This window comes from Aethalodelphis obliquidens, unplaced genomic scaffold (genome assembly GCF_003676395.1).
Source record: "Aethalodelphis obliquidens isolate GAN/ISIS:26980383/991018 unplaced genomic scaffold, ASM367639v1 scaffold39, whole genome shotgun sequence".
Classification (NCBI taxonomy): Eukaryota; Metazoa; Chordata; class Mammalia; order Artiodactyla; family Delphinidae; genus Aethalodelphis; species Aethalodelphis obliquidens.
In genome coordinates, this window is record NW_020837983.1 from 9,623,004 (window position 1) to 9,640,414 (window position 17,411).

Genomic DNA, 17,411 nt, shown 5'->3' on the forward strand with positions numbered 1-17,411 from the left:
GAGACTTCAGATGTTTTATTATGTAGAGTTTATATTGAGAATCTTAAAGGAAAAGTTGAAGTCTCTAAAATGCTTTTATTTTATGTTGAATTTAAGGAAACTTAGTTATGATCAACAGTCTGACTTTGTCTGACAATTACATGAAAATTCTGCTCCTTATTTAAGCTTTTGGTTACTTATACAAGCTCATAATTTCAGAGTTCATAGCCTTTTCATTTTCAATACATACTCTTGCCTCAAGAAAAGATAAAATCTTTCGACTCATGTTTCATTTTACAGAAAATGTAAAAGTTTATAATAGTTCATCTTAAAATTCATTTAACAATAAGAAAATTATATTTAACATTCTAATATTTAAAGAAGTGATATTGAAAGTCTGGTTTTCGACTTGAATATTGCTTGCTTTATGTGCAGTTATCAAGATTCTGAATCTACAGGTGTTTGGCTTCCAGCTAGAGCTACTTATTTCATAACAGAGGACTGAGTTTTAGATCTAATGAGTCTTCTAGAGTGAGTAGTTCCTCATGAGACTTAATTTTTAAAAATACAGTTAAAGCAAAGAAGGAAGGCATTCATTTTCGTGTTGAAAATGCTTCTAGAGGGAACATTTCCTCATTTGGTCCAACTAGTAAATGCAGGTGAAGTAAACGAAAAAAGAGAAGCTTTGAGGTGGAGTCAAGATGGCTGTGTGGGAAGACGCGGAGTTAGCATCTCCCCACAACCAGGGTGCCTGCTGGCTGCCAGTGGAGGACTCTGATGCCCAAGGGGATGGGAGGAACCCCAGATTGAACCGGTAGCACATAGGGGGACTGAGAGGGGAGGAGAAGTGGAGGCCAGAAAGGATCGGCACCCCTGAGGCTGGGGAGGTCATAAGAGGCAGGTGGGAGGGACTCTCCAGGAAGAGCGGGAGAGGAGTGGAGGGCAATTGCCTGGCCCACTTGGGCCAGGGAGCCTGCTGAGCGCCCAAGCCGGTTCCCCCCACTCCAAAGCCCCATCCAGGCCATGTGGGTCCTTGGGTCATAGGAGGGAGGGAGGCTGGGGAGATCAGGAGAGGCAGGTGGGAGGAGCAGGAGAGGAGCAGAGGGTATTTGCCCCGCCCACTCAGGCCAGGGAAGCCTGCTGAGCTCCCAGGCAGATCCCCTGCCCTCCAAAGCCCCCTCCAGGTCATGTGGGTACTGGGGGCATAGGAAGGAGGCAGAGGGGAGAACAGGAGAGGCAGGTGGGAGGGGCCTTTGGGAAGGAGCGGGAGAGGAGCGGAGGGCGATTGCCCCACCCATTCAGGCACGGGGAGCCTGTTGAGCTCCCAGGCTGATACCCTGCCCTCCAAGCCCCCTCCAGGCTGTGTGGGTCCTTGGGGGCATAGGAGGGAGGCCGGGGAGATCAGGAGAGGCAGGCGGGAGGGGCCCTCCCAGACCCCAGACCAGAGGAGCAGGAGAGGAGAGGAGCGTGTTTGCCCTGCCCGTTGGAGCTCAGGAAGCCTGCTGGGCTCCCAGGTGAGGTCCGCTGCCCTCTGAGACCAGGGGTGGAGGGCATGCCTGGGCCTCTTCTGTTTCTTGAGCCTAAACCCCACCCCCCACGGACCCCATGGCCTTTTCCTGCCCTGTGGTCCTGAGCATTGGCCCCACCCACTGCCCAAACCTCGCCCTGGCTTAGGCCCCGCCTTCCACAGCCAAGGCCTTCCCACACACACACACTGTTTTTTTCCCCCCTCTTCCTCTTTCTTCCTATTGTGGTACTGATGTACCTTCCGGTTGTTGATTCATCTATATTTTTATTTTTATATACTTTCTAACATATCTGTCAGTTTCCTAGTCTAAATTTATTTTTTACCTTGTTATTCTCTCTTTTTTTTTGGCCACCCCATGTGGCTTGCAGGATCTTGGTTCGCGAGCCCGGGGTCAGGCGGAAGCTCCTGTGGTGGGAGCTCCAGGTCCAAACCACTGGGCTAACAGAGAACCTCAGACCCCGGGAATATTCATTAGAGTGAGGTCTCAGAGAGGTCCTCATCTCAGCACCAAGACCCAGCTCTACCCAATAGCCTACAAACTCCAGTGTTGGAAGCTTCATGCCAAACAACCAATAAAACAGAAACACAATCCCACTCATTAAAAAAAAAAAAAAAGACAGCAAAAAATATGTCACAGATAAAGGAGCAAGGTACAAGACCTACAAGACCAAATAAATGAGAGGAAATAGGCAATCTACCTGGAAAAGAATTCAGAGTAATGAGAAAGATGATACAGAATCTCGGAAATAGAATGGAAATATAGATTGAGAGAATACAAGAAATATTTAACAAAGATCTAGAAGAACTAAAGAACAAACAAAGAGAGATGAACAACAAAATAACTGAAATGAAAAATACACTAGAGGAATCAATAACAAAATAACCAAGGCAGAAGAATGAATAAATGAGCTGGAAGACAAAATGGTGGAAATAACTGCCGAGGAGCAGAATAAAGAAAAAAGAATGAAAAGAATTGAAGACTATCACAGAGACCTCTGGGACAATGCTAAACGCACCAACATACGAATTCTAGGAGTTCCAGAAGAAGAAGAGAAAAAGAAAGGGTCTGAGAAAATATTTGAAGAGATTATAGTGGAAAACTTCTCTAACATGGGAAAGGACATAGTCACCCAAATCCAGGAAGCACAGCAAGTTCCATACAGGATAAACCCGAGGAAAAACACAAAAAGACACATATTAAATAGACTAACAAAAATTAAATTCAAATAAGAAATATTAAAAGCATCAAGAGAAAAACAAAAAAATAGCATACAAAGGAATCCGCATAAGGTTATCAGCTGATTTTTCAGTGGATACTCTGCAGGCCAGAAGGGAGTGGCAGGATATATTTAAAGAGATGAAAGAGAAAAACCTACAAGCAAGATTACCCAGCAAGGATCATTCAGATTCAATGGAGAAGTCAAAAGCTTTTCAGACAAGCAAAAGCTATGAGAATTTGGCACCACCAAACCAGCTTTACAGCAAATGCTAAAGAAACTTCTCTAATCAAGAAACACAAGAGAAGAAAAATACCCACAAAACAAACCCAAAACAATTAAGAAAATGGTAATAGAAACATACATATAGATAATAACCTTGAGTGTAAATAGATTAAATGCCTCAACCAAAAGACACAGACTGGCTGAATGGATACAAAAACAAGACCCATATGTATGCTGTCTACAAGAGACCCACTTCAGACCTAGGGATACATTGAAAGTAAAGGTATGGAAAAAGATATTCCATGCAAATGGAAATCAGAAGAAAGCTGGAGTAGCAATACACATATCAGATAAAATTGACTTTAAAGACTGATACAAGAGGTAAGGAGGGACACTACATAATGACCAAAGGATCAATCCAAGAAGATATAACAATTATAAATGTTTATGCACCCAACATAGGAGCACCTCAGTACATAAGGAAAATGCCAACAACCATGAAAAGAGAAATCGACGGTAACACAATAATAGTAGGGGACTTATACACCCCACTTATTCCAATGGACAGATCATCCAAACAGAAAATAAATAAGGAAACACAGCTTTAAATGACACAATAGACCAGATAGATCGAATTGATATTTATAGAACATTCCACCCAAAAGTGACAGAATACACTTTCTTCTCAAGTGCACATGGAACATTCTCCTGGATAGATCACATCTTGGGTCACAAATCAAGCCTCAGAATATTTAAGATAATTGAAATCATATCAAACATCTTTTCTGACCACAATGCTGTGAGATTTGAAATCAGTTACAGGAAAAACACTGCAAAAGACACAAATACCTGGAAGCTAAACAGTGCACTACTAAATAACCAAGAGATCACTGAAGAAATCAAAGAAGAAATTTAAAAATACGTAGAAACAAATGACAATAAAAACATGACGACCCAAAACCTATGGGACGCAGCAAAAGCAGTTCTAAGAGGGAAGTTTATAGTAATTCAGTCTCACCCCAAGAAACAAGAAAAATCTCAAATAAACAATCTACACTACACTTATAACAACTAGAGAAAGAAGAACAAAGAAAACCCAAAGTCAGTAGAAGGAAAGAAATCATAAAGATCAGAACAGAAATAAATGAAATGGAAATGAAGAAAACAGTAGCAAAGATCAATAAAACTAAAAGCTGGTTCTTTGAGAAGATAAACATAATTGATAAACCATTAGGCAGACTCATCAAGAAAAAAAGAAGAGGACACAAATCAATAAAATTAGAAATGAAAAAGGAAAAATCACAACTGACACTGCAGTAATACAAAGGATTATAAGAGACTACTGCAAACAAGTATATGCCAATTAAATGGACAACCACAAAGAAATGGACAAATTCTTGGAAAGGTACAATTTTCAAAGACTGAACCAGGAAGAATTAGAAAATATAAACAGACGAATCACAAGTAATGACATTGAAACGGTAATTAAAAACCTTCCAACAAACAAAAGTCCAGGACCAGATGGCTTCACAGGCGAATTCTATCAAACATTTAGAGAAGAGCTAATACCGATCCTTCTCAAACTCTTCCAAAAAGTTGCAGAGGGAGAAACACTCCCAAATTCATTCTACGAAGCCACCGTTACCCTGATACCAAAACTAGAAAAAGATATCACACAAAAAAGGAAATTGTAGACCAATATCACTGATGAACATAGATGCAAAAATCCTCAACAAAATGCTAGCAAACAATCCAACAGCACATTAAAAGGATCATACAGGGTTTCCCTGGTGGCGCAGTGGTTGAGAGTCCGCCTGCCGATGCAGGGGATGCAGGTTCGTGCCCCGGTCTGGGAAGATCCCACATGCCGCGGAGTGGCTGGGCCCGTGAGCCATGGCCGCTGAGCCTGCGCGTCCGGAGCCTGTGCTCCGCAACGGGAGAGGCCACAACATTGAGAGGCCCGCGTACCACACACACACACACACAAAAACGGATCATACAGCATGATCAAGTGGGATTTATCCCAGGGAAGCAAGGATTCTTCAATATATGCAAATCACTCAATGTGATACACTATATTAACAGATTAAGGAATAAAAAGCATATGATCATGTCAATAGATGCAGAAAAAGCTTTTGACAAAATTCAACACCCATTTATGATAAAAACTCTCCAGAAAATGGGCATAGAGGCTACCTACCTCAACATAATAAAGGCCATATGTGACAAACCCACAGCAAGCATCATACTCAATGGTGAAAAACTGAAAGCATTTCCACTAAGATCAGGAAGAAGACAAGGATGTCCACTCTCACCACTATTATTCAACGTAGTTTTGGAAGTCCTAGCCACGACAATCAGAGAAGAAAAAGACGTAAAAGGAATCCAAATTGGAAAAGAAGAAGTAAAACTGTCTCTCTTTGCCAATGACATGACACTATACGTAGAAAATCCTAAAGATGCCACCAGAAAACTCCTAGAACTGATCAATGCATGTGGTAAGGTTGCCGGATACAAAATTAATGCACAGAAATCTCTGGCATTCCTATACACCAACAACAAAAAATCAGAAAGAGAAATTAAGGAAACACTCCCATTTACCATTGCAACAAAAAGAATAAAATACCTAGGAATAAACCTGCCTAAGGAGGTGAAAGACTTTTACTCAGAAAACTGTAAAAAACTGATGAAAGAAATTAATGATGACATAAACAGAGAAATATACCATGTTCTTGGATTGGAAGAATCAACATTGTGAAACTGATTCTACTCCTCAAAGCAATCTACAAATTCAGTGCAATCCCTATCAAACCACCAGTGGCATTCTTCACCGAATTAGAATGAAAAATCTTACAATTCGTAGGGAAACAGAAGAGACCCCAAATAGCCAAAGCAATCTTTTTTTTTTTTTTAACATCTTTATTGGAGTATAATTGCCTTACAATGGTGTGTTAATTTCTGCTTTATAACAAAGTGAATCAGCTATACATATACATATATCCCCATATCTCTTCCCTCTTGCGTCTCCCTCCCTCCCATCCTCCGTATCCCACCCCTCTAGGTGGTCACAAAGCACCAAGCTGATCTTCCTGTGCTATGCAGGTGCTTCCTACTAGTTATCAGTTTTACATTTGGTAGTGTATATATGTCCATGCCACTTTCTTTCTTTGTCTCAGCTTACCTTTCCCCCTCCCCATGTCCTCAAGTCCGCCAAAGCAATCTTGAGAAAGAAAAATGGAGTTGGAGGAATCATGCTCCCCGACTTCAAAGTATACCACAAAGCTACAGTAATCAAGACAGTATGGTACTGGTACAAAAACAGAAATATAGATCAATGGTACAGGATAGAATGCCCAGAGATAAGCCCATGCACTTATGGGCACCTAATTTACGACAAAGGAGGTAAGAACATACAATGGAGAAAAGACCGCCTCTTCGATAAGTGGTGCTGGGAAAACTGGACAGCTACATGTAAAAGATGAAATTAGAACAGTCCATAACACCAAACACAAAAATAAACTCAAAATGCATTAAAGACCTAAATGTAAGACCAGACACTATAAAACTCTAGAGGAAAACATAGGCAGACCACTGTATGACATAAATCACAGCAAGATCCTTTTTTGACCCACCTCCTAGAGAAATGGAAATAAAAATAAACAAATGGCACCTAATGAAACTGAAAAGCTTTTGCACAGCAAAGGAAACCATAAACAAGTCCAAAAGACCACCTTCAGAATGGGAGAAAATGTTTGCAAAGGAAGCAACTGACAAAGGATTAATCTCCAAAATATACAAGAAGCTCAGCCTGCTCAATATCAATAAAACAAACAACCCAATCCAAAAATGGGCAGAAGCTCTAAATAGACATTTTTCCAAAGAAGATATACAGATTGCCAACAAACACATGAAAGGATGCTCAACATCACTAATCATTAGAGAAACACAAATCAAAACTATAGTGCGTAGTTGGTCACACTGGTCAGAATGGCCATCATCAAAAAATCAACAAACAACAAATGCTGGAGAGGGTTTGGAGAAAAGGGAACCCTCTTTCACTGTTGGTGGGAATGTAAATTGATACAACCACTATGGAAAACAGTATGGATGTTCCTTAAAAAACTAAAAATAGAATTACCATATGACCCAGCAATCCCACTACTGGGCATATACCCTGAGCAAACCATAATTCAGAAAGAGTCATGTACCACAGTGTTCATTGCAGCACTATTTACAATAGCTAGGACATGGAAGCAACCTAAATGTCCATCGACAGATGAATGGATAAAGAAGATGTGGCACATATATACAATGGAATATTAGCCGTAAAAAGAAACGAAATTGAGTTATTTGTAGTGAGGTGGATAGACCTAGAGTCTGTCATACAGAGTGAAGTCAGAAAGAGAAAAACAACTACTGTATGCTACCACATATATATATATATATATATACATATATATATTTATAATCTAAAAAAAGTGGTAGTGATGAACCTAGTTGCAGAATAGGAATAAAGAGGTAGACATATAGAGAATGGGCTTGATGACGGGGTGGGAGGGTGAAGCTGGGGCAAAGTGAGAGTAGCTTCAGCATATATACACTACTGAATGTAAAATTTTTGGCTGGTGGGAAGCAGCAGCAGAGCACAGGGAGATCAGCTCGGTGCTTTGCGATGACCTAGAGGGGTGGGATAGGGAGGATGGGGGAAGGCTCAAGAGGGAGGGGACATGGGGACATGTGTATGCATATGGCTGATTCGCTTTGTTGTGCAATAGAAACTAACACGGTACTGTGAAGCAATTATATTCCAATAAAGTTCTTTAAAAATATATATATATATATAGTTAAGTTCAAGGTGGGGATAGATAAATTCATGAAGAGTAATTCACCAGTAAGATGTTGCGTTACCTACCAACATTCATATTAAGTTGGAAGGCCCAGAGTTAATTATTAGGGCCTCTCATAGATAGCATGAATAGGCTTTGTCAGGGAGAGTTATACCCTCCAGTTCTGGATGGACAGAAATAGAGAAGATCTGTGGTGCATGATGTTGGCTCAGGAGTCTTGCCTTTGACTGCAGTCTTAGCTGCGAGCTCTGACCAGGTGGACCACATCTCTTGTCTGATCCTTGCCAGAGCAAGGACCCAGAAGTCTTGCCCGCGTACACCTTCAACCACTGCCTACAGCTACCACCACTCCCACCACAGTTCAGCTGTTTATACAAAATGTGTATTAACCTATATGGAATCATCATCTTTCCCCTAATCTTCAGCTGTTTCTGTTAATGGTACTGTTTGCTTGTATTGGTATGAAATTTGCAAACTTCAAATGTTTTTACGTTTTTATTAAAGAAAAAAAAAGAATACCAAAATTAAAAAAAGAAGGGAAGCTTGTTTTTTTGCCAACTATAAAGTAACTAAAGAAATGACTCAAGGCACTTTCTTGCATAAATATCTATTATTATTATTTTTTTGTATATCTCAAAGGTACATTTTGATAAGCTGAATACTTTCTGTAATAAAATTGATTGTTTTAATTTAGTTTGTGGATGATCTGCATTAAGTGCTTTTTATCATTATTATTATAACTTCATAGTCAGTTTAATATAGTGAGAATAGTTTTGGCTCTAACAGAAACAGAATTCTGTTCTTGGATCTGGCTTTGTATGTAACACCAAGTACGTCATTTTTCTTCCATATGTACCTCATTTGCTGCAGTGTTTCTATTACATTTCAGACTTTCATATGGTCGGTAGTATCTGTAGCCTAGAAGAACAGTTAGCAAGTACACTAATTGCACTTTTGTGGTATGCTCTATTCTCCAGGCTTACTATTTATTGATTTAATTGAGGCCTTCTGCTTAATCAGAGGTTTTTACCCACATGGAACTATTTGATAAGCGTGGCATTAAAATGCAAGATCTATGAAATGTAAACAGTGTTCATAGTATAAGGACCTATAATCAAGCCAGACCTCTAGTCATTTGAAAATAGTACAACTGCATGAGAAGTAGTTTTCTATTTGATCTTTTTTGCTATGGACATTTAAAAATACCATCTTTATTGTAGCATCCACATGCTAATATTTATTATGATAGCTTGTCTCTTTCTTCCCCTTTTGCTGTCCTTCCCCTTCCCCTGCCATTTTGCCTCTCCCTTTATGTACATCTTATTTTGGTTCTTTCTTTTCCTCACTGAATATCTTTCTTCTTACTTTTCTTGATTTTCTTAATTCTGACTTTCTTTTTTAGACTAATCTAAGTCAGACCATACTGAGTGTTCTGCTGAAGCAGCTGGAAATAATCTCTTAGCTTTTGCATTCTTTGGCCACCACAGTTTGGGAAATATGGATTGTATGCCTTTGTAGGCATGTTCTGTTCAGGATATTCCTGAGGTCTTGCAGCCAGTCCTTTTCTGTTCCGTTTGTGGCAGATGGTTGTTCTTTGAGAGAAATTATGAATTTTAGTATATGTTTTCTTCACAACCCAAAAAGTTGTATATTGTTAACAATTTTAAACAGCTACTACAGTAGACTCATCTGTGGGGGAAGAGGGAGTAAAATTTAATGTAAATTAATGGGGCCATCAAGAACACCTTTTCATTCCAAATAATTTTTAGAAAAAGACATTAAATTAGCCAGTGACTTATAGAAAAATTGTTGGGCTTTTTATCATGAGAACATGTGATAAAATTTTTTTTTCAGTATAGAGAAAAGAATCAGAATTAATATACCTTTTTACCTTTTATTGTTTTCTGAGAATACTTAGCTTTAGATTCCATTAGGAAGCAGAACTTTTACACAAGTGTGAAATTACTATTTCTCAAGTAATTCCACTATAGAAATTATTAAAATTAAAAAGTGCCTAGAATAGAAAGTTGAAGTGTCCTTACGTATTAATCAATTACTGGGTTTTTTCTTTCTTTATCATTGCAGCCATTATTTTCTTCACCATTGCAGGCATTAAGCTGACATGTTACAGCCTAACGTGCTATTGTGTGTGTGTGTGTGTGTGTGTGTGCGTGCGTTGTATGTAATTATTACTAATTGTGTAAATTCAAGTAACTTTGAGAATTTGTTACTGCCTTTCTGATATCCTTCAATATATTTGTAAACAACAATGCAGTGTTGAAACCCCAGGGCTGAAAATCACTTGGGAGAAAGATGTAGTATTATCAGATCATGAAATTAGATAAACATACTGCTTCAATATTACTTACGTTTAATTAATATCACATGTTTTCATGTTGAGTGGAGTTTTTTTTCATTGCCATTTTAATTGTCTATCCAGAGAACTACTTATTGGGATGTAAAGGAAATAGTTAAGAAAAGCATTAAATATTTCTATTTTAAACAAATTTTTCCTTGTTCTCATTTATGGTCTTATCTTAATTTGTCTCTATCCCATTATTCAAAAAATTTTCCTTAAAGATGAAGTTGCATACAGATCTACTGTATACATCATTGATCTATTTCTTTTACAGCTAATCAGGCAGCAAAAGAAGACACCATGGTTCTGAAGATTGGCTCTGTTGCTATGGCTCCCCAGGCTGACAATCCCCTTGGCAGATCTGTCCTCAGGAAAGATATTTACCAGTAAGTTTATTTTCTTATGTTCAATCTTGCAACAATTTCATACTGCAAAGAAGTACACTGATCAATAAAACTTGCTCAGTGTGGCCTGTAGAAATACTTTTCATTCGGGATCTTTTGATATTTAAAACCAGGTTTTTCTGATTTTCTTCAGTTGTGGGTTTTTAAATTCATTCAGACAAATCAAGTATTTCTGTGAAGTGTTGATGAATAACAGAATGTAAGTACCAAGTCACCATAAAACTGAAGAAGCGCAGTTTGGAAAATTTTAGCAGACTTTAAATTTGACCAAATTTCTAATTACATGAGAAAATTAGGTCCTCTCTAGAACTACCATATCCTAATATAGTCATACTGTATCAAAATGAAGCATTTTCTTAACTATAAGGCATTATTTGAAATGTAGGACTGTGCGTGTCATATGGATCAAAGCTGTAAAGAAAAGCAAACTTCTAAGGAGAAATTTCACAGTAAACACTTTCTGTGAAAATGCCATGCTCTGGATTTTGTCATTGACTATTTGCAAACCACACCAAGCATATATGGACAACTAAACTGGTGAACACATGTAATCAACATGATAAAAATAATATATCATTCGTACTGAAGTTGGCACTGCTGCCAGGCATAAAAGTACAGTTGCAAATAATGCCAAGTGAGAAAAGTCACAGAAATACAGATGAACAAGTGTCTTATTTTTCCTGCTGGTCTGTTTTTCAGATGTTGTAGTCTCTCACTCTTATCAGAACTAAATTTCTACTGTTCTCCAATAAATGTTACTGCTCAGAAAGATTCTGATTTTTGTAATACATTTACCACCTAGAGGGTTACAGCTATTTTTACTTTAAGTGGACCTAGGTATTTTGTTTTCTCAATTTTTTCTGTTATTTGTGTTGACATTTTTTTGCCATTGAATTGTATATCTTGCTTGCTTTCTTGTATTACTTTTTCTGGTAGCTTATAGTATTCATCCCTTAAATAAGTTTTTATTTTGCTAACTTACGTAAAATTTAAGGATGTCAAAACTGAAGTAGGCCTTAGGAATCATCTAATCCAACTTCCTTATTTTATAGGTTAGGAAACTGAGGAGTCAGAAGAATAATTGTCTCTAGTCAAGTAATGACAGAGCCAAGATCACAACTCATATTTTGACTTCCTCAGTGTCTAGAGAAAGGATTACAGCAGAATCCTTTCTGGGTGAAAACAATTTAATTTTCTAACATTTGGAAATTCTTTTAGGTATATTTATCTTTTCTTTTCCACCTCAGAGCTAAGTAGTCCTCAAAGAGTTTCCTACTTTCCTTTTGGTGAAAGAAATATGTTTCATATTAAAAGACCCTATTACCATCAATAAAGTGAACCACTAAGATACTTCCTCTCCTCCTCTACCCTTTCCCCTTTCTGGCTCTTCAGCAGTCATTTGTGGAGATGTGGCTCTCCTGTGCCCCCTTCATTGCTTCCTCCCCTTTGTCCTTCTTGAACTTTTTTTCCCTCAGTCTCTCTTCTTATTCACTTCTGTATATTTTTACAGACCTTCCTTATTTTTCCTTCCCTTTCTGTATCTTTCTTCATTCTTTACCTTTTCCCTTTTCATATTTTTTCTTTCTTTACTTTTTACCTTCTTTGCCTGTATCTCATTTCAATCCATTTCACTATTTTAATAGTTTGACTTATTTTATAGAATATAGAAATATAATGCCAAAAAATAAAGTCTAAAAATGTACATTATCTCTTTAGATCTTCAGTGCCTCACATCCTGCCTCACACAAAATACATATAAATATGTACACAAAAAGTACATAATAGCTATTTTATGTTTACAGAATACATGCCCTTACTTTCTTTTTCTAATTGACAAAACCGAGGCACACAGAATTTTTATGTGTTTTTCCAAAAGCATATACTTATCTAATGGCAGAGCATTTCAGAATCTATTTCTTTAGAATTCTCTTCAGTTATTTTTAAATTCATATTTCTATCGTTTAGTCCCTCCCCCTGATTATGTGATTTAGTAATGTCATTCTCCTGCTCCCTTTCCATATGTTTTTACTTCCTCTTTCTTTTAATCTGCCTTTTGTGTTTCTTCTTTCGGTCTTGTTTTTTCTAACTTCCTCAGTGTGATAAATGGCATCTATAAAAAACCCACAGCTAATATAGTTCATAGTCAGAGACTGGGTGCTTTCCCCTTAAGATCAGGAGCAAGACAAGATATCTGCTCTCACCACTTCTATTTAGCATTGTATTAGAAGTTCTAACCAGGGCAGTTGGGCAAGAAAATGAAATAAAAGGTACCCAGATGGTAAGGAAGAAATAAAACTGTGTCTTTTTGCAGATGACATGACCTTGTATATAGAAAATCCTAAGGTATCCTCTGGAAAACTTTTGGGTCAATAAACTAGTTCAGCAAGGTTGCAGGATAAAAAATCAATATATAGTTAACCCTTGAGCAACACAGGTTTGAACTGCATGGGTCCACTTATATGTGGGTTTTTTTCAATAGTAAATACTACACAGCCCATGGTTGGTTGAATCCGTGGATACAGAACCATGGATATTGAGAGCTGACTCTAAGGGACTTGAGTATTTATGGATTTTGGTATTCCCGGCGGGTCCTGGACCATTCCCCCACAGATACCAAGGAACGACTGTGTAAATATCAGTTCACAATAATAATAAGCAATGAACTCTTTAAAAGTGAAATTAAGAAAGCAATTCCATTTATAATAGCATCAAAAAGAATTAAATACTTACAAATAAATTTACCAAAATAAATATACAACTTACATTCTAAAAACTACAAAACATTGTTGAAAGAAATTAAAGAAGATCTAAATACACGGGAATTATATCCCAATTACATAGATCAGAAGACTTAGTATTGTTAGATGTCAGTACTCCTCAAAATGATCTTCAGATTCAACATAATCCACATCAAAATTCCAGCTAGCTTCTTTGTAGAAATTGGCAAAGTTTCTATATGGAAAATTATTCATATGGAATTTCAAGGAACTCAGAATAGCCAAAACAATCTTAGAAAAGAACAAAGTTGGAGGATTCACACTTCCAGATTTCAAAATTTATGACAAAACAACAATAATCAAGCTAGTGGAGTACTGATATGAAGGTAGACATACAGATCAATAATAGAATTGAGAGTCCAGAAATAAACCATCACATTTACTATCAATTGGTTTTTAATAAAGGAGCCAAGACAATCCAGTGGTAAAGAATAGTTTTTCAACAAATGGTACTCAGAAATCTATATATCCACATGAAATTGGACCCTTACCTGACATTATATACAAAAATTAAGTCAAATGGATCAGAGACGTACAATTAAGAGCTAAAATTCTGAAACCTATAGAAGGAAGCATAGGAGTAAATCTTTGTGACCTCCGATTAGATAATGGTTTCTTATAAATGACACCAAAGGCATGGGGGACAAAAGAAAAAATAGATAAAATGAACTGTATCAATATTATAAACTTTTGTGCTTCAAAGGACTCTATCAAGAAAGTGACAAGCCACAGAATGAGAGAAAATATTTACAAATCACCTATCTGATAAGAGATTTATATCCAGAATAGGTAAAAAACTCTTACAACTCAATAATTGATGGACAACCAGTTAAAAAATGTACAAAGGATTTGGATATATATGCAAAGAAGATATAAAAATGGCTAATAAGCGCATGTAAAGGTGTTCAACCCCATTAGTCATTAGGGAAATACAAGTCAAAACGACACCCACTAGCATGGTTATAATATAAAAGGCAACAGATGTGGAGAAATTGGAACCCTCATACATTTCTAGTGGGAATGTAAAATGGTGCATCTACTGTGGAAAACTGGCAATTTCTCATAAGGTTAAATATAGAGTTACCATATGATGCAGGAATTTAACTCCTAGGTATGTACACAAGAGAATTGAAACATATATCCATACAAAAGCATGCACACCAATGTTCATAGCAGCACTATTCATAATATCTAAAAAGTCAAAACTACAGAAAGGTTTATCAACTGATGAATGGTTAAGTATAACGTGTTATGCCCATAAAATAGAAAATTATTCTGCCATAGAAAGGGATGAAGTATATGCTATAATATGGATCGATGTTAGAAAAACACAAAGTGAAAGAAGCCAAACACAAAGAGCCACATATTATATGATTCCATCTATATGAAATTTCCAGAGTAGACAAAAACACATACAGACAGAAAGTAGAATAGTGTTAGCTAGGAGGGGAAAATAGAATGACTGCTAATGGGTATAGGATTTCTTTTGGAGGTGATAAAAATGTTCTAGTATCAGATAGTAGTGAGGTACAATGAATGATATATAATGAGTAAAATGAGAGTATACAAAATAAAACACTGAATCGTACATCTCAAAAGGACAAACTTTATGGGATGTCAGTTATATCTCAACAAAACTGATTTAAGAAAAAAATATTAATTGATGTCACAAAAAGGTCCAGAGGAATTAAATTTCAGAGAGAGAAATACCCTTTCTAGGTAAGTGGACAGTCGGTACTCTTTTTTTTTTTTTTTACATCTTTATTGGAATATAATTGCTTTACAATAGTGTGTTGAGTTTCTGCTGTATAACAAAGTGAATCAGCTATATGTATACATGTATCCCCATATCTCCTCCCTTTGCGTCTCCCTCCCACCCTCCCTATCCCACCCATCTAGGTGGTCACAAAGCACCGAGCTGATCTCCCTGTGTTATGTGACTGCTTCCCACTAGCTATCTATTTTACATTTGACACTGGGTACTCTTTTCAGCTCTGGAACTTTTTGCTTCGTCTGGCTATAAGCAGAGAGATTTTGTTGTGGGAAGTAGAAATCAAGGGACATTTATCAGTCACGTAGGCTAGAGTGACATATTGGAATCTGGAGGAGCCTCAAACATACAGTCAGTCCTCCGCAGTGCTTTTTTCTGTGTATCAAGTGTGGAAGGGAGCTGGCAAGAAGAAATTGAGTTTCTCAAAGTTTCACATTCCTTAAAAGACAAAGCCACGCTAGAAGTGCACTGTTCAGTACAGTAGCCACTGACTACATGTGACTGTTCTGCTTTTGAAATGTGGCAATCCTAATTGAGATATTCTGTAAGTATAAAAGATACTGAAGATTTTGAAGAATTAAGAAGAAAAATATCTCATTAATAATCTTTATATCGATTATATATTGCAGTGACCATATTTTAGGTATATTGAGTTAAATATATTATTGCAACTGTTTTCCACTGTTTTTTTTATCCTTTTATCAGTGTAACTGCCAGCAAATTTTCATTTACGTAGGTGGCTCCCAATTGTGGTTTGCATTATATTTCTATTGAACAGTGCAACATTGTAGGGAAAGGCCTGCAACAAACACAGGACGTCTCACCCTTGAGACGTTTGAAACCAAAGGTGAATTGGGTTTAGTTAGAGTTGCAAGCCAACCCCAACCTAGTTCAGTTCACAACTGGATGGAAATGATCCACCCCTTATCCGTGCTGCCTGGCGAGAATAGATGTGCCTTCTCTGGGAGAAAATAATGTTGATTTCTGTTTCTGTAGCCTTTTTATACATGGTGTCTGATACATGATAAAAAAGAAAAAAGATATTCAAAAAGCAGGAAGATTTGACCCATTATCAGGAGAAAATTTAGCTAGTGGAAAAGACCCACAGATGACTGAGATTTGAAATTAGTAGACAGGAGTTTGAAATAATTGTTATTAATACTGTAAAGAAAAATGTTGAAAAATGGAGGATTTCATAGAAATTAGCTCTATTTAAATTAGATCCTAAAACTGAATAATACAGTATCTGAAATTAAGGACTCATTGGATAGCCATAACTGCAGATGGACAAAGCAAAAGATAGGATTAGTGAACTTAGAGATAGCTTCAGAGAAATTATCCAAACTGAAGCACAAAGAGGGAAAAAAATATTAGAAAAGGAAAAAGGAACAAGGAAGAGAACAAATGGAAAACATGTGGGGCACTGTTAGATGGTCTAACATGTAATGAGAGTACAAGAAGTAGAAGAAAGATTGAATGGAATAAAACGAGTAATTAAAGAGGTAGACCTTGAGACTTTTCTAAATTTATCAAGAGTCATTAACTAGCAGACTCAAGAAGCCTATCCTCAATCCAAGCAAGATAAGTGCAAAGAAAACTACACCTAGGTACATGTTCAAATGATTGAAAATCAAAGATAGACAATAAAGAGACTGCTCCCTGATGGGTTGAGGCAAGATGTTGAGCAAAGAGAGAGAGAGAGCAACGGCATCTGCATCCCCCAACACAGGTTTCAAGGCCTAAGACAGATCTCAGGAGAGATGAGATGCTTTTGTCTTTTCTGAAGTTTGAGAAAAATCTTAAATGCAGCCAGTTAAAAAAAAAAAAAGACATATTACCTTTGAAGGAAAACAGGAAGACCAAAATAACTGAAGATCTTAAATTTGAAGATGAGAAAACTCCTAGTTGATGTGCAGCCATTCTTCAGATACTTGGCTTATCATGTGTCATTCCTTCTGAAGCTAAGAATAGACCTAGGACCATTAAATTTGTGGATATTATAATGACATTAATTGCAGCTCAGTGAAATAAAGGTCTTTCAGATTATAAAAGTCTAATCATAAATGGGACTATTTGTTCATTAGTCATTATTTGACAGATGTTTATTGGGAGCCTACTGTGTGTGCATCAGGCACTATTCTAGATATTGAGTATAGATCAATGAACAAGACAGAGAAAAACCCCTGGTCTTAAATTTAATGGAGGAGAAAGACATTTATAAATAAATAAAGTAAATAAATAATCTGGTATATTAGACTCTAAGAAATGCTGTGGGGGCAATACAGCAGGGAGGAAGATAGAAAA

The 17,411-nt window shown here is 37.1% G+C and overlaps 1 protein-coding gene across 3 annotated transcripts in view; it reads left to right on the forward strand.

Moving 5' to 3' along the window:
• Window positions 1–17,411, forward strand: part of VPS13B (vacuolar protein sorting 13 homolog B) — a 778,894-nt gene that overhangs the window by 408,854 nt on the left and 352,629 nt on the right. For all 3 annotated transcript variants that reach the window (XM_027131497.1, XM_027131496.1, XM_027131498.1), the window contains one exon: window positions 10,430–10,541. In XM_027131497.1, coding sequence (XP_026987298.1) covers window positions 10,430–10,541 — 112 coding nt within the window. The remainder of the gene's footprint in view (window positions 1–10,429; window positions 10,542–17,411) is intronic.